At 39.9% G+C, this 26,486-nt stretch overlaps 1 protein-coding gene across 5 annotated transcripts in view; it reads right to left on the bottom strand.

Annotated features, from left to right (window-relative positions):
- The window catches only part of xpo7 (exportin 7), a 78,701-nt gene that overhangs the window by 23,398 nt on the left and 28,817 nt on the right, over positions 1 to 26,486 (bottom strand). For 4 of the 5 annotated variants that reach the window (XM_072912070.1, XM_072912074.1, XM_072912072.1 and 1 more), the window contains 11 exons: positions 22,999 to 23,118; positions 22,785 to 22,931; positions 22,542 to 22,714; positions 17,756 to 17,949; positions 17,489 to 17,594; positions 14,786 to 14,921; positions 13,400 to 13,473; positions 13,229 to 13,309; positions 13,021 to 13,084; positions 12,835 to 12,943; positions 7,578 to 7,684 (listed from right to left, as the gene is read on the bottom strand). In XM_072912070.1, coding sequence (XP_072768171.1) covers positions 7,578 to 7,684; positions 12,835 to 12,943; positions 13,021 to 13,084; positions 13,229 to 13,309; positions 13,400 to 13,473; positions 14,786 to 14,921; positions 17,489 to 17,594; positions 17,756 to 17,949; positions 22,542 to 22,714; positions 22,785 to 22,931; positions 22,999 to 23,118 — 1,311 coding nt within the window. Of the gene's footprint in view, positions 1 to 7,577; positions 7,685 to 12,834; positions 12,944 to 13,020; positions 13,085 to 13,228; positions 13,310 to 13,399; positions 13,474 to 14,785; positions 14,922 to 17,488; positions 17,595 to 17,749; positions 17,950 to 22,541; positions 22,715 to 22,784; positions 22,932 to 22,998; positions 23,132 to 26,486 lie in introns of all 5 variants that reach the window. The other variant, XM_072912073.1, reaches the window with a different exon arrangement.

The raw sequence follows: 26,486 nt of genomic DNA, 5'->3' as shown, positions 1-26,486 counted from the left end.
TTTGTTTATGAAGCTTGATGTGGTTTCTGTTATTTTGGGAGAGTTCATTGACAATCATGATTTAATCAATTGAATTATAGTACTCGGTAAAAGGTTTATTTTTAAGGCCAAAAACAGATATTCACTTAGTATTACTTTCTTTAAAACATTTATTCAGTATTTTTTAACTTTAGAAAGTTACATGGTTGAAAACGATAATGATGCCAAAAAACATAAAAAAAAGATGGGAAGTCCTCAAAGGCTTATGTTGAAAGTGTAATTATGTTTATAGATTATATGCTATCTGTTGTTGTATTCCCTAATTTTTAGTGACCTGAACATAAGCTGGACTGTACATACATTTTTTGTTTTTGTTTTTAAAATGTAATTTTGTTTATAGATTATATGCAATCTGTTGTGTTCCAAAATTTTCTGTTTTTGTTTTTGTTTTTGTTTTTTTCTCAGTGTACATGAATGAAGGTGTGTGTTGCTGGACCCGACTTGGACATTATCTGGACTGGACCTGGTTTTAAAAAAAACAACAACCTTTAAACGAAGCTAATTTCATTTACAACCAGGTCTGGTGAAGATAAGGTCCTTTCTTTCCTTTTTTTTTTAATAGATAAGATAAATAAATATTTTCTTGGATAAAAAGGAAAGTAAACAATATAAAAATAATTACATAAGGGAGAAAAAAAAAAAAAAAAAAAAGTAATTAAATGAAAATGTTAGTGGACCAGCAGCACAAACAATCAAGTGTGCTTCAGGGACTGTGTCCCTTGCAGAAGTGTTGTCCATGTTGTGGAAACCAGAGTATTGATGGCAGAAAGAAACAACCCCTTTTGTGTGAGTGTGTGTGTGTTAGTGTGAATAGGGGAGGGAGGGTTTTTTTTGGGGGTTGATGCACTAGTTGAAAGTGTATCGTGTGTTTTTTTTCTATGTTGATTTAATAAAAAAAATAAAAAAAATAAAAAAATAAAAAAAGACCCTCCAGAAGTTTGTGATGGCGCCAACTCACGCACATGCTTTCTAATAGGGATGGGCGATATGGCCTAAAATCTATATTGTGATATACTGTATATTGCAGCCTCTTGCAATAATGATATACATCACTATATATTATTTGGTTTGTAAACGTTAATAGAATCATTCTGATAATTTTCATTAACATATTGCATAATTTCTCGTTGTATTATTTGATCAAAACTATTAATAATCCACTTATTAATATTTGGTTACTTTCTGTTTTAACATGTTTTTGTTTACACTTCTGTTAAAATTTAATAAGCACTTATTCTTCTTTAACTTGGACACTTTACATTAGTTTTGGGCGATACGACAAATTTGGTATCGATCCAATACCAAGTAGTTACAGATGCAGTATTGGTCATATCAATGCTGACAATACAAATTTTTAATTAATGGATTCCGGTTTTGATCATAATTAACATCAGAAAAAAACACAGGCTGACGGCGCTACAATATCAATTATATGTTTAAACCTCTAAAGGCTTAGTGGCCACATGCATGGACAGCACCTTTTAGCTCTTATTTCCAAAATTGTGTACACTACTGCATACCTGCCAACTTTTGAAATCAGAAAAACCTAGTAGCCAGGGTCCAGGGGTTGCAGGCCCCGGTAGGTCCAGGACAAAGTCCTGGTGGGGGGTTCAGGCTTCGCCCACCCCGACGCAAAATGATTATTAGCATTCAGACAGGTTAAAATGTTGCTAAAACCATCACTTTTCTATCAGTCACAGTGACTTTTCAAAACAAAAATATTACAGCAAAAATCATATGGGTTGATTGACATGTTTATTCTGTAAGCTAACTTCAATAGTTTGAAATTATTTTGACAGTTAATGCCAGTTATCCTGTCAACCTTTCACAAGACTTCAATTTGTTAATTGAAAGTATAAACACTTTTTACAGTAAACAAATGGTAAAACAGTACTAAACAATTCCATTAAAAAAAAAATTGGTGTCATTCTTAACTTTCTGTCCAAGCTTGTATAATCTACTGCCTTGTTCAATTGTAAAAAATATTCTGTGCCTAAAATTCACATTTCTATCACAATTATCATACTGTAAACATGGTAAGCTAACTTCATTAAAATTAATAGTCCTGTCAATAGCATGGAATTACAATTCAAATGTAGTTTTTTTGTAAGCCTTTCAAAAGAATTCAAAATATGAAAAATTAATGAAAATTAATTTAAGCCATCAGACACTTGAAAAGTGGCACATCACATCTCTAATGTAATCATTTTAACTTTTCAACAGAAATAGCACTGCAAAAATATTAAGGACATACTTCTGTATTTTGGTAGTTATGCTGTCAACATTTAACAAGATTTCTTCAACTTGGACTTGAAAGCATAAATAGTATAAACACTTTTAACAGTATAACAGTACTAAACAATTCCAATAGATAACATTGGTGTCATTACCTTTTTGTGGCTAAAATCCAAATGTATCCAAAGAATCTGTTTGGGCGACGAAAAACGTTGAAAGTTTTCCACTTGTATCGCTAGCAACGGCATTAGACTTGTGTTTTTTTGTCCCAACGTGGTCTTTTACATCGCTAATTCCTCCCTGTCCGATCGAAAAATCTTGTCTGCACAAGGTGCAATTCGCGTAGTTTTCACCCTTTTTGGAACGGATAATTATTCCCGGATAGGCTTTTGAATATTCTTCACGGAATGACTGCAGTTTTCTTTTCGGTTTAAGACTCGTTTGCGATTTTTCTCCGGCTGATTCCATGATCGTTCGCTCGTTTGGAAACAATGGCAACAGGTGCCTCGTGCTTGGCAGCGGTGCTATAAATAGCCTCGCGCATGGCATTCGGAATGGCTCGATAGGAAGTTACGGGAAGCAGTGTCGATTGTCATTGTTGTTACACGATTTCGTGAATAAAACTTTTAAAAAATATATTTTTTAAATTAATGAAAAAACGTATTTTTTATCACTGCAACCGTAACCCGGAATAGGTTGATGAAAACCGTACTAATTACAGGAAAACCGGAGTAGTTGGCAGGTATGCTACTGAATTGGGGTCTTATGGCCGCTTATGTGGACACTTATACTGCCATCTGGTGGTGTCAGAAGAGTATAACATACAATGGAATTTGAAAGAAAAAAAAGTGTAAAAATAAGAATTAGCATGTCACTAAACATGAAGTACATGTTTGTGTACTTATGGACTAAGTACATCATGATTCTTACCGTATTTTCCGCACTATAAGGCGCACCTAAAAACCACAATTTTTCTCAAAAGCTGACAGTGCGCCTAATAACCCGGTGCGCTTTATTACGATTCATTTTCATAAAGTTTCGGTCTCGCAACTTCGGTAAACAGCCGCCATCTTTTTTCCCGGTAGAACAGGAAGCGCTTCTTCTTCTACGCAAGCAACCGCCAAGGAAAGCACCCGCCCCCATAGAACAGGAAGCGCTTCACCCGCCCCCATAGAACAGGAAGCGCTTCACCCGCCCCCGGAAGAAGAAGAAAAAACGCGCGGATATCACCGTACGTTTCATTTCCTGTTTACATCTGTAAAGACCACAAAATGGCTCCTACTAAACGATCCGGTCCATAAAAAGACGCAATCTCTCCATCCGCACACGGATTACTACCGTATTTCACAGCAACTGAACCGCACTGTGGAACGGGAGCACGTACGGTGAATATTCGCTCCACAGGGAATGAGAAGTCATCCTTCACTGTGGTTCTAGCTTGCCATGCTAACTTCCACTCATGGTGATATTCAAAAGGAAGACCTTGCCAAAAGAGACCTTTCCAGCCGGCGTCATCATAAAAGCTAACTCGAAGGGATGGATGGATGAAGAAAAGATGAGCGAGTGGTTAAGGGAAGTTTACGCGAAGAGGCCGGGTGGCTTTTTTCACACAGCTCCGAAGGCGAACACACCTTCACTAAGACGGGCAGACAGCCTCGGACGACATACGCCAACATCTGCCAGTGGATCGTAAATGCTTGGGCAGATATTTCGGTCACAACTGTGGTCCGAGCTTTCCGGAAGGCAGGATTCACAGAACAACAGCGACACTGACTCCCGATGACTTCTACGAGACGGAACCGGCCATTTTGGATACCACGCTTGCACAACTTTTCAATTCGGACACCGAAGACGAAGAATTCGAAGGATTTACGAATGAAGAATAACTTCAGAAGGTGAGCGCTATGTTTATTTTGTGTGTTGTGACATTAACGTTCGAGCAACATTATGTTGCTATTTATTGCTCTACACCATTTTGAATTTTACTATGTTTGTGATTGCACATTTGCGTACATTTTGGGACAGAGTTGTTAGAACGCTGGTTTTCAATATATTATTAAAGTTTGACTGAACTATCTGACTGTCTTTTTGACATTCACTTTAGCGCAGCGTTTTTTTGACATTCACTTTAGCGCAGCGTAGGCGCGGCTTTTAGTCCGGGGCGGCTTATTGGTGGACAAAATTATGAAATATGTAATTCATAGAAGGTGCGGCTAATAATCCGGTGCGCCTTATAGTGCGGAAAATACGGTAGTTTTTATTCTAATTAGGATCCAATAAGCCCAAATAGCAAAGAGAAATAAAAAAATCATGTAAACAAACAGCTTGTTTCTTACTACTGGTTCTGATTTAAATCCTTTGGTTTTTGCCCTTTAAATCCTTATTTCCTGAGTTTGTAAACAATCACAGGAATGACAAACGTTTTTTGGATAATAAAAAAATAATCTTACCACTGTAATATAGACTTTGTATGGATACTACCCTTGGTATTGTTACTTTCAATATTTGCATCTATCCGCCCACCTTTGTTTACATTCAAGAGCTCTACCTTGCAGTTAGCAGATCCTCTTACAGTGTGTAATGTAGCATGTTTAGCTATTCCTCGTCCTCCAGCGACTCGTAACAAAGTTCGTTTATTTGCCGCCATGGAGGTGAGGATAGCTGACTTAGAAGTGGGTTTGCACTGAGGAGAAACATTAGCTGCAAGCGGTACATTGAGTTAAGGACGCGTTTGGTCACTTGTCGTCTGCAAATTTGCAAGACACGGCTAGAATGTGTCATCAACATGCATTGTAATGGTATAACCATAGTATTAACGGCTCTATCGTCAACCGAATTCATATAACTTATACAGTGCAACACTAATGTCTAACTCAGGGGTTCCCATTACGTCGATTGCGAGCTATGGTGGAGGGTGTGTCAGTCAATCGCCAGCCAGGCATTAAATAATTAAACCTAAAAATTAGCAATCGTCAATCTTCACCAAGACGTCACTTTCGTCACTTGATTGACATTCACGGCACCTGAGGGTCTTGTGAGATGACGCTGGCTGCTGCTAGATCATCATTAAGAAAAAATGACCGACAGGAAGGCGGGACACACTTTTTATTTCAACACTCTCACGCCGTACCTGCCGTCAAAACTCTAAAGACCGACTGCACAGTTCCTATCTTCACAATAAAAGCGCTGCTTCATCCTGCCTGCGCTAACAAAATAAGAGTCTCAGAAAGCCGGCGTGCACAAGCTAGCAAGCTATGGAGTTTGCCGCCAATGTATTTCCTGTAAAGCAGGGGTGCTCACACTTTTTCTGCAGGCGAGCTACTTTTCAATTGATCAAGTCGTGGGGATCTACCTCATTCATATATATAATTTATATCTACTTATTTATGAAATATATGTTTTTGTTAACAAGTTAAAGGTGTTTAATGATAATGCAAGCATGTTTAACACATATAGTTAATATTGTTAATACATTAAAGGTGTTTAATGATAATACAAGTATGTTTAATACATATAGTTAATATTGTTAACAAGTTAAAGGTGTTTAAAGATAATGCAAGCATGTTTAACACATATAGTTAATATTGTTAACAAGTTAAAGGTGGTTAAAAATAATACAAGCATGTTTAACACAAATAGTTAATATTGTTAACTTAAAGGTGGTTAAAGATAAAACAAGCATGTTTAACACATATAGTTAATATTGTTAACAAGTTAAAGGTGGTTAAAAATAATACAAGCATGTTTAACAAATAGTTAATATTGTTAACAACTTAAAGGTGGTTAAAGATAAAACAAGCATGTTTAACACATATAGTTAATATTGTTAACAAGTTAAAGGTGGTTAAAGATAATACAAGCATGTTTAACACATATAGATTCCTTTCTTTCATGAAGACAAGAATATAAGTTGGTTTATTACCTGATTCTGATGACTTGCATTGATTGGAATCAGACAGTGGTGATGATAACGTCCGCATTTTCGAATGGAGGAGAAAAAAAATCCTCCTTTCTGTCCAATACCACATGAAAGTGGTTGGTTTTTGGCATCTTATTTGTCCAGCTTCCGTACTCCTTTGTATACACTTTACAAGAAATACATTGTCGGCAAACTCCGTAGCTTGCTAGCTTGTGCACGCCAGCTTTCTGAGACTCTTATTTTGGTAGCGCAGGCAGGATGAAGCAGAGCTTTTATTGTGCAACTGTGCAGTCGGTCTTTGGAGTTTTGACGACAGGTACGGCGCCAGAGTCTGTTGAAATAAAGTGTTTCTCGCCTTCCAGTCGGTAATTTTAATGAGCTGGCAGCAGCCAGCGTCATCTCAGAAGACCCTCGGGTGCCGTGAATGTCAATCAAGTGATGAAAGTGACGTCATAGTGAAGATTTATGATCGCTCATTTTTAGGACTATTTTTTTAATGCCTGGCTGGTGATCGACTGACACACCCTCCGAGATCGACCGGTAGATCGCGATCGACGTAATGAGCACCCCTGCTTTAAAGTGTAAAAAAGGGAGTATGGAAGCTGGACAAATAAGATGGCAAGAAGCAACCACTTTCATGTGGTATTGGACAGAAAGGAGGACTTTTTTTCTCCTCCATTTGAAAATGTGGACGTTATCATCACTACTGTCTGATTCCAATCAATGCAAGTCATCAGAATCAGGTAATACTCCAACTTATATTCTTGTCTTCATGAAAGAAAGGAATCTATGTGTTGTAACGTACTTGTTAACAAATACGTCTTTCGTAAATAAATCAATATAAATTATATATATTAATGAGGTAGATCCCCTCCACTTGGACAATTGAAAAGTAGCTCGCCTGCAGAAAAAGTGTGGTCCAACCAATCAAAAGTGATGTGGACATGCAACCATCATGTCTCATAGTCTCTCATTCACCAACAAAAATCAGCGCTAAAGGTTTACAATCCGGGTAACATTGGTGTAACAACTTGTAGCCTTCAAAATAAAAGCACTTTTTTTTAAAACGGCAGGAGATGCAACAAGTAACAGGGCTCGTAGACAGAATGTGTGAACTGTTAAAAAAGGACACGGAAATGATAGGGCAGCTAACAGGTACTACAGAACGGCTGCTTTAACCAATCAATCAATCATTGTTTACTTATATAGCCCTAAATCACAAGTGTCTCAAAGGGCTGCACAAGCCACAACGACAACACATTAGATTATAAACACACTTAAAGGCCGCCAAAATCACACAAAAAAAAGCCTGTGAAATCCTGGAGGGAGTGGATAATCACATCCTGCAGGTAAAGTAAGCATGATGCTGCAACAGGTCTGTTACCTTGGCCTCCTGCTCGTTGAAGGTGCTAGTGCTCAACATCTGGGCCACGGCTTCAAAGGCCACCGTCAGGGGAAGCATGAACTGTTCAAACTGCTCCTCATCCTCACCTGAAGAACAGTGCGTGTTCAGTGGCTTACAAGAGAAAACATATTTCAAACAACACGTGAAATCTTACTCTTAGAATTACAACTTTTGCGCGATAGATCGATAGATAGATAGATAGATAGATATAGTAAAAATCTGATGTACAGTATGTGTGCTTGGGTTCTTTTTCAAGAACATTAACACAAAAACTCACAATAATGTCTGATTGAATGCTAAAACGTTATGACAGACCACCTCCAAAACGGACTGGAATTTTACTTTTTTTTTTTACTGAATAAGACTTCCATAATGTACCGTATTTTCCGCACTATAAGGCGCACCTAAAAACCACAAATTTTCTCAAAAGCTGACAGTGCGGCTTATAACCCGGTGCGCTTTATATATGGATTAATATTAACATTCATTTTCATAAAGTTTCGGTCTCGCAACTTCGGTAAACAGCCGCCATCTTTTTTCCCGGTAGAACAGGAAGCGCTTCTTCTTCTACGCAAGCAACCGCCAAGGTAAGCACCCGCCCCCATAGAACAGGAAGCGCTTCTTCTTCTACTGTAAGCAACCACCCGCCCGCGTAGAAGAAGAAAAAGCGCGCGGATATTACCGTACGTTTCATTTCCTTTGTGTGTTTACATCTGTAAAGACCACAAAATGGCTCCTACTAAGCGACAGGGATCCGGTTCATGAAAAGACGCAATCTCTCCATTCGCACACGGATTACTATTTCACAGCAACTGATATTCCTGTGAACCGCACTGTGGATACAACGGGAGCACATACGGTGAATATTCGCACCACAGGGAATGAGAAGTCATCCTTCACTGTGGTTCTAGCTTGCCATGCTAATGGCCAGAAACTTCCACCCATGGTGATATTCAAAAGGAAGACCTTGCCAAAAGAGACCTTTCCAGCCGGCGTCATCATAAAAGCTAACTCGAAGGGATGGATGAAGAAAAGATGAGCGAGTGGTTAAGGTAAGTTTAAGTTTACGCGAAGAGGCCGGGTGGCTTTTTTCACGCAGCTCTGTCCATGTTGATATACGATTCCATGCGCGCCCACATCACGCTGGTTTTAATATATTATTAAAGTTTGACTGACCTATCTGACTGTTTTTTTGACATTCCTTTAGCGCAGTTAGATGCGGCTTACAACACGGGGCGGCTTATAGGTGGACAAAGTTTTGAAATATGCCGTTCATTGAAGGCGCGGCTTATAACCCAGGGCGCCTTATGGTGCGGAAAATACGGTACATGAAAATTAAAAAAATTGAGATTTACACTATTAACTACGAACGATAAAACACTAAAGATCAACATGTGAACGTCGCTCCTTGTTTTTACTTCTTCGTTTTAGCTCTTTGATCGACATCTTTTAAAATACAGCTCAATGCAACACATTTTCAACAAACACGGCGAAATATGCACACAAGGGTAAAAAACACCTACAATCTGACGTAATATCACTTTTCTGCGGACCTTGTAAAATCTGCTTGCGCAACTGTCCCTGACACCCGCGTTTCAGGCTGGTTGCCCTGGAAACAATCCCCGCCCACACTGCTTGGTGCCTGTCTCAGCTGCTGTGACGTAGATTATAATACGAGCCTGTGGACTGAATTTAGCCCAGGTCTGGTTTAAGGGTTTCCACTTGTGATTATGGCACACTGCCAGGTCAAAACTCAAGCCGCCACCCCTTAAAAATAAGTGTTCCTTACATGAAAACAAATGAAAGTCATATAATGTATTATAGCATCCAGAAGAAGTCACATAAAGTGAGATGCTATTTTTAACTTCTATTGCTAATCTGATGCGGACAATCGGCCCAATTCCAACACAAATTTCCTCCCATGCACATACCTCAGTGCTCCACACAACTGCAGGTCATTACAGTAAGAGTGGATATATATATATATATATGTATGTGTGGGGGAAAAATTACAAGACTACTTCATCTCTACAGGCCTGTTTCATGAGGGGTTCCCTCAATCATCAGGAGATTTGATTGAGGGAACCCCTCATGAAACAGGCCTGTAGAGATGAAGTAGTCTTGTAATTTTTTTCCCACACATACATATATTGCGCTCTACTACGGTATCGAGCACTATTTTTTGGATAACCTTATTAAGACATATATATATATATATATATATATATATATATATATATATATATATATATATATATATATACATATAGCCTGTTATTGGCACACTATTGATAAGTGATGCATTGGAAAATTTGGCCATCCGAAAAAAAACACCGCTGCCGATACAGGATGTTGTGACGACGTAGACAACATGCATGAGATTTTCTGCAGCGAAGGAAGAATGTCTGCAATGTGGACATATTTTAAAATATCCCGATATGTATCCGCAGACAGCAAGCTACAAAATGTGGCGCTATTAAGAGGCTTTTAAGAGGCAAAGCAAGTGTGACGTCATGCTAGCCTATTTGGTGGCAGACATCAAAGGACAGAAAGTCTCCAAACACAAGTTCTCTAATAACACCATAAAAAAAAGTCTGGATTTGTTGCTACTAGTTTTAAAAAAAGATCACTAAAAGTCCTTAAACACTTGATTTTTTTTTTAGAAAGTACATTGTACAATAAGCAGCAAAAAATAGAGCAAAAAGATATACAATAAAAAATAAATGTTAATACTAATAAAATACATATTTTTAAATGTATGTTAGGGGTGTAACGGTACGTGTATTTGTATTGAACCGTTTCAGTACGGGGGTTTCGGTTCGGTTCGGAGGTGTACCGAACAAGTTTCCACACAAACATATGAAGTAGCCGCCTAAGCTAAAGTCTTAACAAGCTGCTCCGCTTTCTGCCTCTTCTCTGCCAGTACTCTACACAACACCCAGCATTGTCCCACCCACACAACCATCTGATTGGTTACACGCAGAGCGGTAACAGCCAATTAGCAGTGCGTATTCAGAACGGTAACAGCCAATCAGCAGTGCGTATTCAGAGCGCATGTCGTCAGTGCTTAGCGTTTAGCAGGTGAGCATCAGGCAGCGGACTCTCCCCAAATTATAATAAACACCCACCAGTCAACTACTAGTAACATCACTATGAGCGCGTTGACCTTCTAGAAATATAAAAGGCAGCTCAGCTCGCTCGCAGTCCTGGCTTGAGGTGAAGGCTAATTCGCTTTTAGCGTAACGTTAGCTCATTTTGCGGTGTGTGTGTGTGTTACGGACAGCAAAGCCCTGTCTGTCTGTTATTTCACTTTACCTTTTTCTGTGTTGATTGAGCTGTGTTGAAGCAGCAAAAAAGGGCATTATGTTAAATGAAGAGTTTCTGTCTGATAGTTGATATAATAATGTAAGTGCATCATAAAGCGTACATGAACTCCATGGTGTTCAGGGATGAATAGTCTCTCCTATTGCTATTGTACTATTTTTTTCAGCTATAGTTACATTAATCATTAGTAATGGAGCAGCCTAGTTTTGAATTGCAGGGTCCCTGCTACCACATGTTGAAAAAAATATAACATTTACTGTACATAATAAAAATCAACTACAGGCTTCCCAAATGCTGTAATAAATTAAGCATGATGAGAGTATGGGGTATCGGACTGTCTGATTGTGGCTGTCCGCTCCCTGTATGATCAGTGTCAGAGCTTGGTCCGCATTGCCGGCAGTAAATCGGACACGTTTCCAGTGAGTGTTGGACTCCGCCAAGGCTGCCCTTTGTCACCGATTCTGTTCCTAACTTTTATGGACAGAATTTCTAGGCGCAGTCAAGGCGTTGAGGGGATCCGGTTTGGTGGCTGCAGGATTAGGTCTCTGCTTTTTGCGGATGGTGTGGTCCTGATGGCTTCATCTGGCCAGGATCTTCAGCTCTCGCTGGATCGGTTCGCAGCCGAGTGTGAAGCGACTGGGATGAGAATCAGCACCTCCAAGTCCGAGTCCATGGTTCTCGCCCAGAAAAGGGTGGAGTGCCATCTCCGGGTTGGGGAGGAGACCCTGCCCCAAGTGGAGGAGTTCAAGTACCTAGGAGTCTTGTTCACGAGTGGGGGAAGAGTGGATCGTGAGATCGACAGGCGGATCGGTGCGGCATCTTCAGTAATGCGGACGCTGTATCGATCCGTTGTGGTGAAGAAGGAGCTGAGCCGGAAGGCAAAGCTCTCAATTTACCGGTCGATCTACGTTCCCATCCTCACCTATGGTCATGAGCTTTGGGTTTTGACCGCAAGGACAAGATCACGGGTACAAGCGGCCGAAATGAGTTTCCTCAGCCGGGTGGCGGGGCTCTCCCTTAGAGATAGGGTGAGAAGCTCTGTCATCCGGGGGGAGCTCAAAGTAAAGCCGCTGCTCCTCCACATCGAGAGGAGCCAGATGAGGTGGTTCGGGCATCTGGTCAGGATGCCACCCGAACGCCTCCCTAGGGAGGTGTTTAGGGCACGTCCAACCGGTAGGAGGCCACGGGGAAGACCCAGGACACGTTGGGAAGACTATGTCTCCCGGCTGGCCTGAGAACGCCTCGGGATCCCCCGGGAAGAGCTGGACGAAGGGGCTGGGGAGAGGAAAGTCTGGGCTTCCCTGCTTAGGCTGCTTCCCCCGCGACCCGACCTCGGATAAGCGGAAGAAGATGGATGGATGGATGGATGGAGTTGACTTCAAACTGTTTAATGTTGTACTTTTTATATGTAGAAGAAAAGTTTTGTCATTTTATTTACTCTGAGCAAAAACTTGAGGCAGTTTAATGTTGAGAATTATTATAGTGTTCCCAATGTTAAAAGGATAAAGCCATTGTTTACAAATTTGGTAAATAAATAACCAAAACATTTATATTTTGTTGTTTTCTTACTGTACCGAAAATGAACCGAACCGTGACCTCTAAACCGAGGTACGTACCGAACCGAAATTTTTGTGTACCATTACACCCCTAATGTATGTATACATTTTTTAGCCTTATTGAGGAAAATCTTATTATCATAGCAAATTATACGATGACATCATGACGCCACAGGTTTCTTGGTAATCTACGGGAAACGGTGCAGCTCTTAGGGAAATAAGATAAATAAAACCATTGCACTTCTTTAAATGTAAAGACCTGTTCTATATAAATGCTATTCTGAAATGATTATAACAATTCAATCAGCGGTGATGAACTTGATGGCAGGTCAAGGAGAACATGCATCTGCGCTTACCCAGATCTACCATGAGGAGGCGCCCCAGTGCCGTGTAGAAAGTGGTACGACATCTCATGTCGCTCAAGTTTGACTGGTTGTTGACACCCAGAAAGGAGAAGTGCTCGCTCTAAAAGAAGACACCGAGAAGACGTCAGCGCGGGCGCACACCGTGCACGTGTGGGCATCTGCATGGAACATACTCACCGTGTGATTGTTGAGCATGAACTGGACCGCACTGAGCTTCACCAACTTCCTGACACTACTGTATGTGGAGACGTCAATCAAGGATCAAGACTTGATATTCGGGTTTTCAATCGATTACAGGTCGCTACGACACTTAATGAGCAGACATGATCAGAAATGCTCTTCCAAAAGACGCCTGAAGACTACGTGGCGTGATTGTCAAGGATATCCTAAAGAAAGATCGTTGAGCAGCTGGAGGGTCTTGGAGGTGATGGGTTCACATTGGCCCCAGTACTTCAAGTTTGTGATGCTGGTGGGGGAGAGAAAAAGAGAGTGAGAGAGACACGTTCTTGTCCACTGCCACGTTTGGAAGCGTCACAGGTCAGTGAGCGCCACTTACATTTTCCCAATGAAGACACTCAGGACCATCGTCTCGTCATTTAGGCCAAGAACTTCCGAAAGTCGACGATAAAGCTACAACACACACACACAAACAGTTAGCAGCTGTGCTTCCTGGACAAACGAGGACCTGCGGCTAAGGCGAGCGTTCAACCAATTTTGCTTAGATCAGATTTTTATTGATATTTCTTTTTTCTTTTTTTTTTTTTAAACACAGGAAGTGATATTTTGATGCAAAAATTATTGTTTTAAAACGCAAATTTCTGCGAACATTCCACATGCATGGTATTTAAAGACATTTACACTTTTGCGGAGGGGGAAATGTAAAAAGATATACAGTACAGGCCAAAAGTTTGGACATACCTCATTCAATGGGTTTTCTTTATTTTCATGACTATTTACATTGTAGATTGTCACATCAGAACTATGAATGAACACATGTGGAGTTATGTACTTAACAAAAAAAGGTGAAATAACTGAAAACATGTTTCATATTCTAGTTTCTTCAAAATAGCCACCCTTTGCTCTGATTACTGTTTTGCACACTCTTGGCATTCTCTAGATGAGCTTCACAGGCGTCATAGTTTTGATGCCTTCAGTGACAAGAAAAGGCATTGAAAAGAGAAGGTGTGTCCAACCTTTTGGCCTTTAATTCAACCAAAAATAATCACGCCCCGCCTGCAGTACTTCTACGGACCCCTGTTGAAGACCTCTACTCTAAAGGGTTCCTAAAAAGGAAGAAAGCATTCACAAAGACATTGTGGCCGAAAACTAAACCAGGTAAATTTGTCCAGGTAATTTCATCCAGAGTGTTCCAAAAAAATAAACCTCCTGTTTCTAATAATTTACAGTGGAGTTGATAAAGAAAGCATCGCTGTTTGTCTCTGGGGCAAAAAAACGAAGGAATGCAGAAAAGAAGGCTTTGCTAGGGGGAAAAGTAAGTGAGACGCTGATGTCAATCTTTAGCCACGTGTACAAACATTTATTTAGTCTGATCATAATTCGGATTTGAATGTTACCGTGTACAAGGAACCTGAAAGCAATGATCTCTTTTCATGCATCACACCTAAATTCGGAATAGTTTATTTTGACATGCGCACTACATACCGTAAACGGAAGTCGAAGAGGGTGTATCTTATACATGAAGTTACATTTAATACATGTGCTATAGAAGCTGTGTCTAGTAAAGCTTAACCTAATCTTGCGTTGAAAGGGTAGGGAGCGCTACGACTAAAGGAGAGGGCAACACTTATCTGGGCGTAGTGAGCCTCTGCCCCGCAACACAGAGAACAGTCAGTCAGTCGGACATCGCAATAATGACAAGCAGTGTCGCTTTGGACTGGCCAGCGACGTGTTCCTGGTGACGGTGGGTGTGGCGTGTTCTCACCTTGGAAGATTTCTGCACCTGGTCGCCAATGTAGATCTTTCTGAACTGCTCGAAGAAGCTGAGCATGGCGAGCTCCAGCCTCTCGTTTCCCGCCTGGGCCAGTCGTGAGTCTGTCAGGTTCATTAACTGCAGAACCCTGAAAAAGGAGAAGAAAAAGGAGGAGAGGGAAAATAGAAGAAAAAAAAAAAAGCAATAGAAGATGAGGTAGAAAGAAGGATGATGACAAAAAAATACAGAAGTAGAAGACGAAAAGAGAGCTCAGTGTAGGTCAGTTTAAGAATAGTATTAAAGAACCATATGGATAAACTGATGTTGTTGTTGTTGTTGTGCTGGGACTCTTCACCCGTGAGCGTACTCCGGTTAGGGAATAAGGACACCGTTTTACGTTTCAACTTCTTCTTTTAATGTAACTTTTAGCAGCAGCAGCTAAGTACACTGTCACATACACACTGTTTAACACACTGACTCAAGGACCCCGGGAAGTAAACATAGCTGCCCGGTAAACTGCCTGACTCAAACAGACTCAACTTAAAAGGTGCATGACTACATTAATAGCTTGTTTACGTCAACAATAATATAGTCAATTATATTCAACAATTAACATATTAAATAGGGAACTTTATCTTCTATCTTAATCACTGACAATGGGAATTTATAACAAATAGCATCACAGAATTTTCCCGAGACTACTAAGATACCGTGGGGGCGCCATTGAGACATTTGCATAATTTGCTATGATATGATCCTCTTTAAAAAAGCTGAACAAATGTATACATACATTTAAAAACAAATCTGTTATTTTTAGTTAGTATTAACATATTTTTTTTTATCGCTTGGCCATATTTGAAATTGTTGCTGCTTGCAATGTACTTTGTTGAGATTTTTTCCGGTGCTTGGAGACTTTTAATGACTTTTTCAAAGTAAAAACAACTAGCAACAAATCTAGCATCCTCTTCTGGTGTTATAAAATGTACACGTGTTTATAGACTCTTTACTTCTGTCCCTGCATGTCCCCGACGAAAGAGGGGAGCTGCAGCGAACATGATGTCACGCCTGCTCTGCGCTGTTGTTCCAGTTGGATTTTCCCTCTTTAAAAGCCGCCACTGTGCTCTTAATATTTGCACATTTTGTAGATGGCTGTCCGCGGGTATATCTGCGATATATTCAAATTACGTCCACATCACAGACATGCTGACAACACTCCAGACAGTGGCGTGCGTTTTGTTTACATTCGATTTCGGCTGCGCGGGTTTTCGGTAATCAAAGTCTTTTTTCGGTGCTCAAGTTTTCAGTACATCACTTGTCAATAGTGTATAATATAAACAATTCATATATCAATTCATACTGTAACGACTAGCTGTCGTTAATGTGTGAATAATGCTGTATAATAGACTGTATTTATGTTATTCACATGTGAATAATGCTGTATAATAGACTGTATTTATATTATTCACATGTGAATAATGCTGTATAATAGACTGTATTTATGTTATTCAGATGTGAACAATGCTGTATAATAGACTGTATTTATGTTATTCACATGTGAATAATGCTGTATAATAGACTGTATATATATTATTCACATGTGAATAATGCTGTATAATAGACTGTATTTATATTATTCACATGTGAATAATGCTGTATAATAGACTGTATTTATGTTATTCAGATGTGAACAATGCTGTATAATAGACTGTATTTATGTTATTCACATGTGAATAATGCTGTATAATAGACTGTATATATATTATTCACATGTGAATAATGCTGTATAATAGACTGTATTTATATTATTCACATGTGAATAATGCTGTATAATAGACTATTTATATTATTCACATGTGAATAATGCTGTATAATAGACTGTATTTATATTATTCACATGTGAATAATGCTGTATAATAGACTGTATTTATGTTATTCAGATGTGAACAATGCTGTATAATAGACTGTATTTATGTTATTCACATGTGAATAATGCTGTATAATAGACTGTATATATATTATTCACATGTGAATAATGCTGTATAATAGACTGTATTTATATTATTCACATGTGAATAATGCTGTATAATAGACTATTTATATTATTCACATGTGAATAATGCTGTATAATAGACTGTATTTATATTATTCACATGTGAATAATGCTGTATAATAGACTGTATTTATATTATTCACATGTGAATAATGCTGTATAGTATTTATTGTCTATTGTGAGTGAACTGTGGTGCTGAATTTCCCCCAGGGATCAATAAAGTACTTTCTGTTCTATTCTATTTTATGTTCGTGTGGTTTGGATTTGATGTCGGTTTTTATAATGTTTGCAAACATGCAAACCGTCCGTGCTTGAAAGGTGATTGGCAGAGAGTGAGTAAGTGTTATGTGTTCGGGGAAGCACTGACTCACAGAGACAAAAGTGTTTGCTTGGGAGGTCAAACCTGTTGGAATTGTGCCGTTTGCTATCATACAATTGGTAATAAAAGTTAAAAATAGCGTCTGACTTTTTGTGATTTCTTTTGGGGGCTACATTTACATACTATTAATTGGTTTTCAGGTAAAAATAAAACCCTAATTTTCAAGTTGTGGCGGTAATGAAAATGGCATGGCGGCGCACCACATTCAATTACATTAGGGAGAAACCCTGCATCAACAACTATGATGATGATGATGATGACAATGTCTTAGCTGTGTGATTCTTACCGACACACTAACTCGCCGTCCATGGCGTCCTGCTCGTCAGTACTGGCAAATGACACCCGGCCGCCGATCACAGCCCCGATGATGTAAACCAACCACGTCAAACGACCTGCAGCGTAAAATAAATTAATTTAAAGTCACAGTCAGCAGTTTTACTGTCATGTGTCTTTTCAAGCACATGACAGAACCTGGTCTGGTGGCGTACATTGCGCTGGACTAACATTGAGCAATTTTAACTTAGTTGGGTGTAAAAGAGACACGCACACATACCCTCCTGGACAGTGATGTCGGCGGCGCTGGAGTTGGTGGACTGCAGCAGCTCCTGGTAGCTTTGTGCCGCCTGGTCGAAGAGCTGGACCAGAAGAGCACAGGTCTTCTCGTACTCACACCTGCCGATGGTGGACAGCTGGTCCAACTGCTGCTGCACCAGCCCCGCGTCATCAAGCGGGTCCTCCAGACCATCTCTGCGCTCAACACCAAAATGTGTCACAGCATGCATACCCTCACTCAAACGTACGTATGTGCACATGCACATGTACTAATATGGGCATATGCACGGGTAGGGATATTACGATTATCGTGACCACAATGATCGTTATTATCGCAGTATTGTTGAATGTGCCGAAAAAATTACTTATACGCACACTAAAATCTGTTAAGTTCTTATTTTAAATAACTAAAATAAATACACACACTTTTAGAAAACCTACTGTGTTGCATGTTTTGTGTTTCTTATGCTTCACTGATAGTGTTTTAGTCTCAAGGTTTTATCTGTTTTGTAGCTAAGCTTTTATTTTTTTGAATATTGATCTGTACTGTTAAGATTGATTTCAAGGAAAAGTGCGAAACAAATTAAACCTATTATTACTCATTATGTCTGGTGGGTGTTTACCATGAATTGATTAACGTGGACCCCGACTTAAACAAGTTGAAAAACTTATTTGAGTGTTACCATTTAGTGGTCAATTGTACGGAATATGTACTGTACTGTGCAATCTACTGATAAAAGTTTCAATCAATCAATCAATCAATCAATGTTGTGGCGTCCTATTCTGTTTAGCAGTCCTTGAATGTACCGTAAAAGCTCCTCTGTCTCGTATTCCTCCGAGTATAGTATGACCACTCTGTTTTAAGAGAGCACAGCTTGGAGGTTCAAGGTTCACAATTGAATTAGAAATCAACCAATTATCGGAGCTAAATTTGGCATTTTCACATATATTGGTATGGGTCTTTTTGGTTTTTTTTTTTAACTACAATATTACCAGATACAATATGTACACATATGATACCAGTATTTAGTATCTACAAACAATTAGTCAAGTAGATAGTTAACACCAGAGGTGGGACCAAGTCATTGTTTTGCAAGTCACAAGTAAGTCTCAAGTCTTTGCCCTCAAGTCCGAGTCAAGTCCCGAGTCAAGACAGGCAAGCCCCGAGTCAAGTCCAAAGTCAAGACTGGAAAGTTTCAAGTCAAGTCCTAAGTCCTGCATTTTGAGTTTCGAGTCCTTTCAAGTCCTTTTAACCACAGACTAATATATTAACACAGATTGTGTATGCTTTTCAAACGCTATATTTATTTATTAAAACAAGTGCATTTTAAATTGCAGGAAAGAAAATTGTGCTGACATTGCACTTTATAATAGCACTATTAACCAGTCATTTTAAACATTAACTCATTCCTTTACAGAACAAACACATTAAAAAATAAAGTGCAAATGTACTTATTTGTACAAAAGTGTTAACATTGAAAAAACATGACATATACGTGAACATAACAAAAAAGTTGTACTTTTTATATGTCAGGGCCCTATGCTGCATTGCATTTGCAAAAGACCAAATTAGCCAAGAGTCTGTCAGTCATTTGTGCACGATGGCGGCGTAGTATTTATTTTACCTTTATTTTACTATTTTTGTCTTTTTTTAGGTGGCTAAAATACGCGGTGCTGCTGACCGCCGTCTAACGTTACGTGTGATATATTGACTAACGTAACCCTGCTTAAAAAAAATCACTGAACAAAAAGTATGAATAAGGTAGTGAACTGCAACAGATTCCCGTGTTTGCAATAACGTTATAACGTTAGCAGTGAGTTTACAGCCTCACTGATTTAACTACACAGCAAATAAAAGTCACGTTACTTAGCCAATAAACGTTATCTTACATTCAAAACTTACCGTTCTTTGTGCAACTTCAAATGCCGGACGAAGTTGGAAGTTGTTGCCTCTCCATCAGTAATTTTCGAACCGCATGTGTTGCATACTGCAAACCGTTTTGTGTTGACCACCTCGTCATTTTTATACCCAAACGAAATTATTTTAGGTATAATTTTTTTGTTCACTGGCGTGTGGTTTGGACATGTCTTCTTCGTTGGTTGTCCTGCAATTTGATTGGATGAATGCTGTGTGATGAAAACAAAGTAGATCTAATTTGATTGGCTGTTGTACTGAGCTCAGTACAACAGCTGGTGTGCTCTAGAGCACACCAGCTGACACACGCAACGCTGATAGACAAGTACACAATGAAAAATACGGAGCGCTCCCGAATAACTTTTTCATCTTTGGGTTTTGGGGAAAGTAGCAAGTCATGTCAAGTCATGTCAATTCAAAAGGCTCAAGTCCAAGTGAAGTCACAAGTCATTGATGTTAAAGTCTAAGTCGAGTTGCAAGTCTTTTTACATTTTGTCAAGTCGAGTCTAAAGTCATCAAATTCATGACTCGAGTCTGACTCGAGTCCAAGTCATGTGACTCGAGTCCACACCTCTGGTTAACACTGTCAAGCACTAGCCTTCTTACCCTGCTTGTGAAGAGATAACTATTTTTTTCCCCCCAACAATCCCAATTTTGTGTAAATATATTGACAAATAGGACACTTATTACATACGTAAAGAACAGCAGGCAGCAGCTAATACATTCTCATACTCTGTAACATCCAGGGAGAATGTCACCCAGCTTCAAAAATGTCTCATCTATAAGCTACATGAACAAGCCTAGGATTGATTTGATTTAAATATTTGCAATATTTCAGCACATTTAGAGGAAAAAAATACAAATAAATAAATTATATACATACATATATATATATATATACACATACATATATATACACATATATACATACATATACACACACACACAAACATACACATATATATATATATATATATACACACACATACATATATATACATACATATACACACACACAAACATACACATACACGTATATATATATATACACACATACACATATATACATACATATACACACACACACAAACATACACATATATATATATATATATATATATATATATATACACACACACACACACACACACACACACACACACACACACACACACACACACATATATATATATATATAAAAATAAATATAAGCACACACGCATACACACATATAAACTGTGACAATCTGCTGTACAATGTGTGTGTGTTTTGGGTCCTATTTTTAGGAACACGAATACAAAACCTCACAATAATGTCTGATTGAATGCTAAAAACGTTATGACAGACCGCCTTAAAAAACAGAATGGAATTTAAAATTTTCTACTGAATGAGACTTCCAGAAAGTACATGACGATAATGTGGGATTTACGATATTGTTTATGAACGATAAAACACTGAATAATGACAACATATGAACGTCGCTCCTCTTACTTCTCACACCCCTTCTCGATCGAAATTATTTACAGTCAAGCGAAACAACAAAAATGCAACAAACACGGCGAAATATGCATGCGAAGGGTAAAAAAAAACAAAAAAAAACACCTACAATCTCATATATCACTTTTCTTGCAGAACTTTGCTGTAAAAATCTTCCGACCGCATCTGTCCCTGACACCCGCATTTCAGGCCGCTCTGGAAACACTCCCACCCACACTGCTAATGCTTTAAAATGTAATATCGGAAATTATCGGTATCGGTTTCAAAAAGTTAAATGTATGACTTTTTAAAACGCCGCTGTACGGAGTGGCACACGAGTGTCCCGAATTTCAGTGCCCCTACCGAAAATCTCCCGGGGCAACCATTCTCCTGAATTTCTCCTGATTTCCACCCAGACAACAATATTGGAGGCGTGCCTTAAAAGCACTGCCTTTGCATGCCGGCTCAATCACATAATATCTACGGCTTTTCACACACACACACAAGTGAATGCAAGGCATATTTGGTCAACAGCCATACAGGTCACACTGAGGGTGGCCGTATAAACAACTTTAACACTGTTACAAATATGCGCCACACTGTGAACCCACACCAAACAAAAATGACAAACACATTTCGTGAGAACATCCACACCGTAACACAACATAAACACAACAGAACAAATACCCAGAACCCCTAGCAGCACTAACTCTTCCGGGACGCTACAATAAACACCCCCCGCTACCCCCTAACCGCCCCCCCCCACCCAACCCCGCCCACCTCAACCTCCTCATGCTCTCTCAGGGAGAGCATGTCCCAAATTCCAAGCTGCTGTTTCTGCTGTTTTGAGACATGTTAAAAAAAATAATGCACTTTGTGACTTCAATAATAAATATGGCAGTGCCATGTTGGCTTTTTTTTCCATAACTTGAGTTTATTTATTTTGGAAAACCTTATTACATTGTTTAATGCATCCAGCGGGGCATCACAACAAAATTAAGCATAATAATGTGTTAATTCCACGACTGTATATATCGAAATCGGTAATTAAGAGTTGGACAATATCGGAAATCGGCAAAAAAGCCATTATCGGACATCTCTACGAATTAGGTTACCATCGTAACTAGTACAGGTATATCATTCAAAAGCGCAGATTCCAACCATTTAAATACTTTGTATAGTTCAAGACTTCCGGTAATTTAAAAACATCACCGCACATCATAATGGCAGCTACATACAGTTTCCATCTTAAAGATCTAAAAAAATGATTTGGGAATGTCCGGCGGGCCAGATTGAAAAGCTTAATGGGCCACATGCCTTTATTTGCCCAGGTCTGCTGTATGTGGTTACATGGTTATGCACACATGTATGTAAACGCACACACACACAAACTCACCTGAGGATGACATGGACCGACTCCAGTCGGGATGTGATGTAGGCCTTGGTGACTTCGGGGGTGTAGGTCTCCAGCAGGTGTGGCTCTGTGGCTTTGACGTAAGGGACGGACGCCGCTAGACGCTGCCACAGACTGAGCAGGTAGTGGACGCTGTTGGGTGCAAACTCCCAGTGCTGAAACACAGACACTAAGCCATGACCACATGCTCACAGGCAGCGAAGTCCCTTTATGGCATTTGCTCACCTGCAAACTGGTGACGGTGAAGTTGGCGATGAGGCGGATGACTTCAGGGTAGTTCTCCACTTTAACCAGCTCGCCCAGCTGGTAGTTGCTCTTCAGCCTCGCCAACAGCCGACAGAACTCATGGTAGTTGTTTGGGTCGGGCAGACACTGGGCCGCACAGCGCAAAGTCACGCACGCACCTCCACTGCTCGCGTTTGTTTGTGTTGAGACTTACCTGAGGGTTGGCGAGTATTCTCTTCACTCCGTCCACCAGGTGTGAGAGGAACTTCGCTCTCTCCGCATTGTTGAAGAGCGACCTCCTGACAGAAGCTATCTGGACTAGACATGACAACACCTGTTGCCCCCCCCACACACAGACACGAACACACACAGGTGTAAATGTACAAGCTAATAGAGAAGAGTAAATGTTCAAGGAATGGAGGCAACTGGACATTGATGGCTTCTCCTTTCAAAGTATCAGTCCTCTGTGTCCTAACTGGGTCTTTTTCAAAGCCAACATAAAATGAAGAGCCACTCGTCTCCCACCGATTGAGAGAAGCAAATCAAAAGTGGGAACGTTCGAATCGTAGTCCCTAACAAAAATGACTTGCCAAAGTCCTCCTCCACGGCCAAGGCCTCTTCGACTGTGTCTCCACCCCGTCGGCCATGTTGTAGTTTTTAGCGTTGTGCTTCCATATGGAGTCTACAGATATAAGTTGGAACTAGGGCTGGGCCATATATCGCGGGTTTGTCTCTGTGCGATACAGAAAATGACTACCGTATTTTCCGCACTATAAGGCGCACCTAAAAACCACAAATTTTCTCAAAAGCTGACAGTGCGCCTTATAACCCGGTACGCTTTATATATGGATTAATATTAAGATTCATTTTCATAAAGTTTCGGTCTCGCAACTACGGTAAACAGCCGCCATCTTTTTTCCCCGTAGAAGAGGAAGCGCTTCTTCTTCTACGCAAGCAACCGCCAAGGTAAGCACCCGCCCCCATAGAACAGGAAGCGCTTCTTCTTCTACTGTAAGCAACCACCCGCCCGCGTAGAAGAAGAAGAAGCGCGCGGATATTACGTTTCATTTCCTTTGTGTGTTTACATCTGTAAAGACCACAAAATGGCTCCTACTAAGCGACAGGTTTCCGGTTCATGAAAAGACGCAATCTCTCCATCCGCACACGGACTACTATTTCACAGCAACTGCCTAAAGACTTTCAAGAAAAGCTGGCTACTTTCCGTGCATATTGTAAAAACAAGATAGCTGAAAAAAAGATCCGGCCAGAGAACATTATCAACATGGACGAGGTTCCACTGACTTTTGATATTCCTGTGAACCGCACTGTGGATACAACGGGAGCACGTACGGTGAATATTCGCACCACAGGGAATGAGAAGTCATCCTTCACTGTGGTTCTAGCTTGCCATGCTAATGGCCAGAAACTTCCACCCATGGTGATATTCAAAAGGAAGACCTTGCCAAAAGAGACCTTTCCAGCCGGCGTCATCATAAAAGCTAACTCGAAGGGATGGATGGATGGATGAAGAAAAGCTGAGCGAGTGGTTAAGGTAAGTTTACGCGAAGAGGCCGGGTGGCTTTTTTCACGCAGCTCCGTCCATGTTGATATACGACTCCATGCGCGCCCACATCACGCTGGTTTTTAATATATTATTAAAGTTTGACTGACCTATCTGACTGTTTTTTTGACATTCCTTTAGCGCAGTTAGATGCGGCTTATAACACGGGGCGGCTTATAGGTGGACAAAGTTTTGAAATATGCCGTTCATTGAAGGCGCGGCTTATAACCCAGGGCACCTTATGGTGCGGAAAATACGGTATATCGTGATATTCGAGTATACGTTCTCACGCAGTTGCTTTTAGCTGCTGGCATTACACTACAGGCTCTCCTCGCTCTTTCCTGTGTCTCCTTCTCACAGACAGACAAGCGTACCTTCTACATACGTCACATATTGTCACGACATACGTCATATACGTATACACCCTCGCGCAGCAAAGAGGTAGCAGCATGGGTAACGTTAGCTGTGATGCTAGCGTAGCCGTGCGAGTGGTAATACGAGAGAAAGAAGGTGCGAATCTGGTAACAAATGAAGGAAGAATTAATTCCCCCAAAAAACAGCAGGGGGTCCATCGTCTGGCGGTGGTTTGGCTTCAAGTGGGAATATGTCGAAAAGACAACCGTAATTTGTCAAGTGTGGGGCAAAAGCGTTGCTTTAAAAAGTAGCATTACTGCTAATATGTAGCATCATTTCGAAAATCACCTGCTAGAGAATGAAGAGTGCTTACTCCGCATGTCAACATCTCCGTTCGGTGCCACACGCCCACACCATCAAAATGCCGAGGCAAACATTTCCAGATCAACACCGTATGAAAAAAATAGTGATTTTTTTTTTTGTGATTTCCTTCTCTGCATGAAAGTTTTAAAGTAGCATATATTAATGCAGTATGAAGAAGAATGTTTTAATGTAGACACATAGAATCATCATACTGCTGTGATTATATGGATCAAGTGTTCATTCAAGGCTAAGGCAAAATATCGAGATATATATCGTGATATTATACATCGCAATATTTTGCCTTAAAATATCGCGATATTAAAAAAAGGCCATATCGCCCAGCCCTTTGTATTAGAAATGGCAACAGCAGAGGACACATGTGCATGTACAAGCCAGTCTGCCCCACAAAAAGAGGATGGAGAAAAAGAAGGCATTTGGTGGCTACAATGGCAAACTCCTGCAAGACTCTTTGTGTAAATCTCTACCACAGTGGTTGTCAAAAAAAAACTAAACACTTGGTTCTCCAAGTACCACCGTAATGACCAACATTAAAATACACTAGCGTAGGTAAAGTGTTTATTAAAAACAAGGTTTTATTTAACAACCATTTATAATAGCTTGGCCACTGTAACATTAGACACGTTGCACAAACATCAACAATGACACTCCATATACAGTACATATTTAAATACCACTAAATAGAACCTTCGTGCCACAGTTTAAAAATCACCAACTCTCCCATATATGGAGATGTCTGCTACGTCACCCATTGTAAGACATCACAACTATGGACAAATTCCAAATGGCTCCTTTGGAGGAAGTATGAAAGAAGGCAAGATTATTTTATAAATTCTTCCGCCACGCCTCCATCGTTTGATTTCAAATTTTCGGGACTAATGCAGATCCCAAATACAGGTACGATATGGGATCGGGACACACCTAGTAAGCACTATCACCTGTTGTCAGCTTACAACATCCCAGAATGTCTCACACTTCGATGAAAGTGGTCACTAACAAGCCCTTGGTCTCCTTGGACGACAATGATCGGTTGTTTCAGAAAAAAATTCAGAACTGAAAAAGCCTTTTGGATTAAAATGTGTAACGTCTTCAAATACAACAAGTGGTCCAGTTACTTCCATTCAACTTTTGCAGATAAAATTGGTTTGGTTGAGCTTTGAGCCAACATTCTTTAGGTTATGTGGATCTATAGCAATTAGGGCTGCAACGATTAATCAATTAATTTGATTATAAAAAAGCTTCAATTTATAGTCTGTTGCTTCGATTAATCGTTTGAGTGTAACCAATAAAAAATTATAAAATTCGGACGGCATAAAAGAAGGTAAAACAAGTATAATTGAAGGTAAAATAAATAAGGTAAAAGGTAAATAAATTAAATAGAAGCTAAAAGAAGGTGGAAAAAGGTA

The sequence above is a fragment of the Nerophis lumbriciformis genome, linkage group LG32, assembly GCF_033978685.3.
Source record: "Nerophis lumbriciformis linkage group LG32, RoL_Nlum_v2.1, whole genome shotgun sequence".
Lineage (NCBI taxonomy): Eukaryota > Metazoa > Chordata > Actinopteri > Syngnathiformes > Syngnathidae > Nerophis > Nerophis lumbriciformis.
The sequence above is the reverse complement of the archived record's forward strand: the minus strand, read 5'-3'. Positions and strand labels throughout refer to the sequence as shown.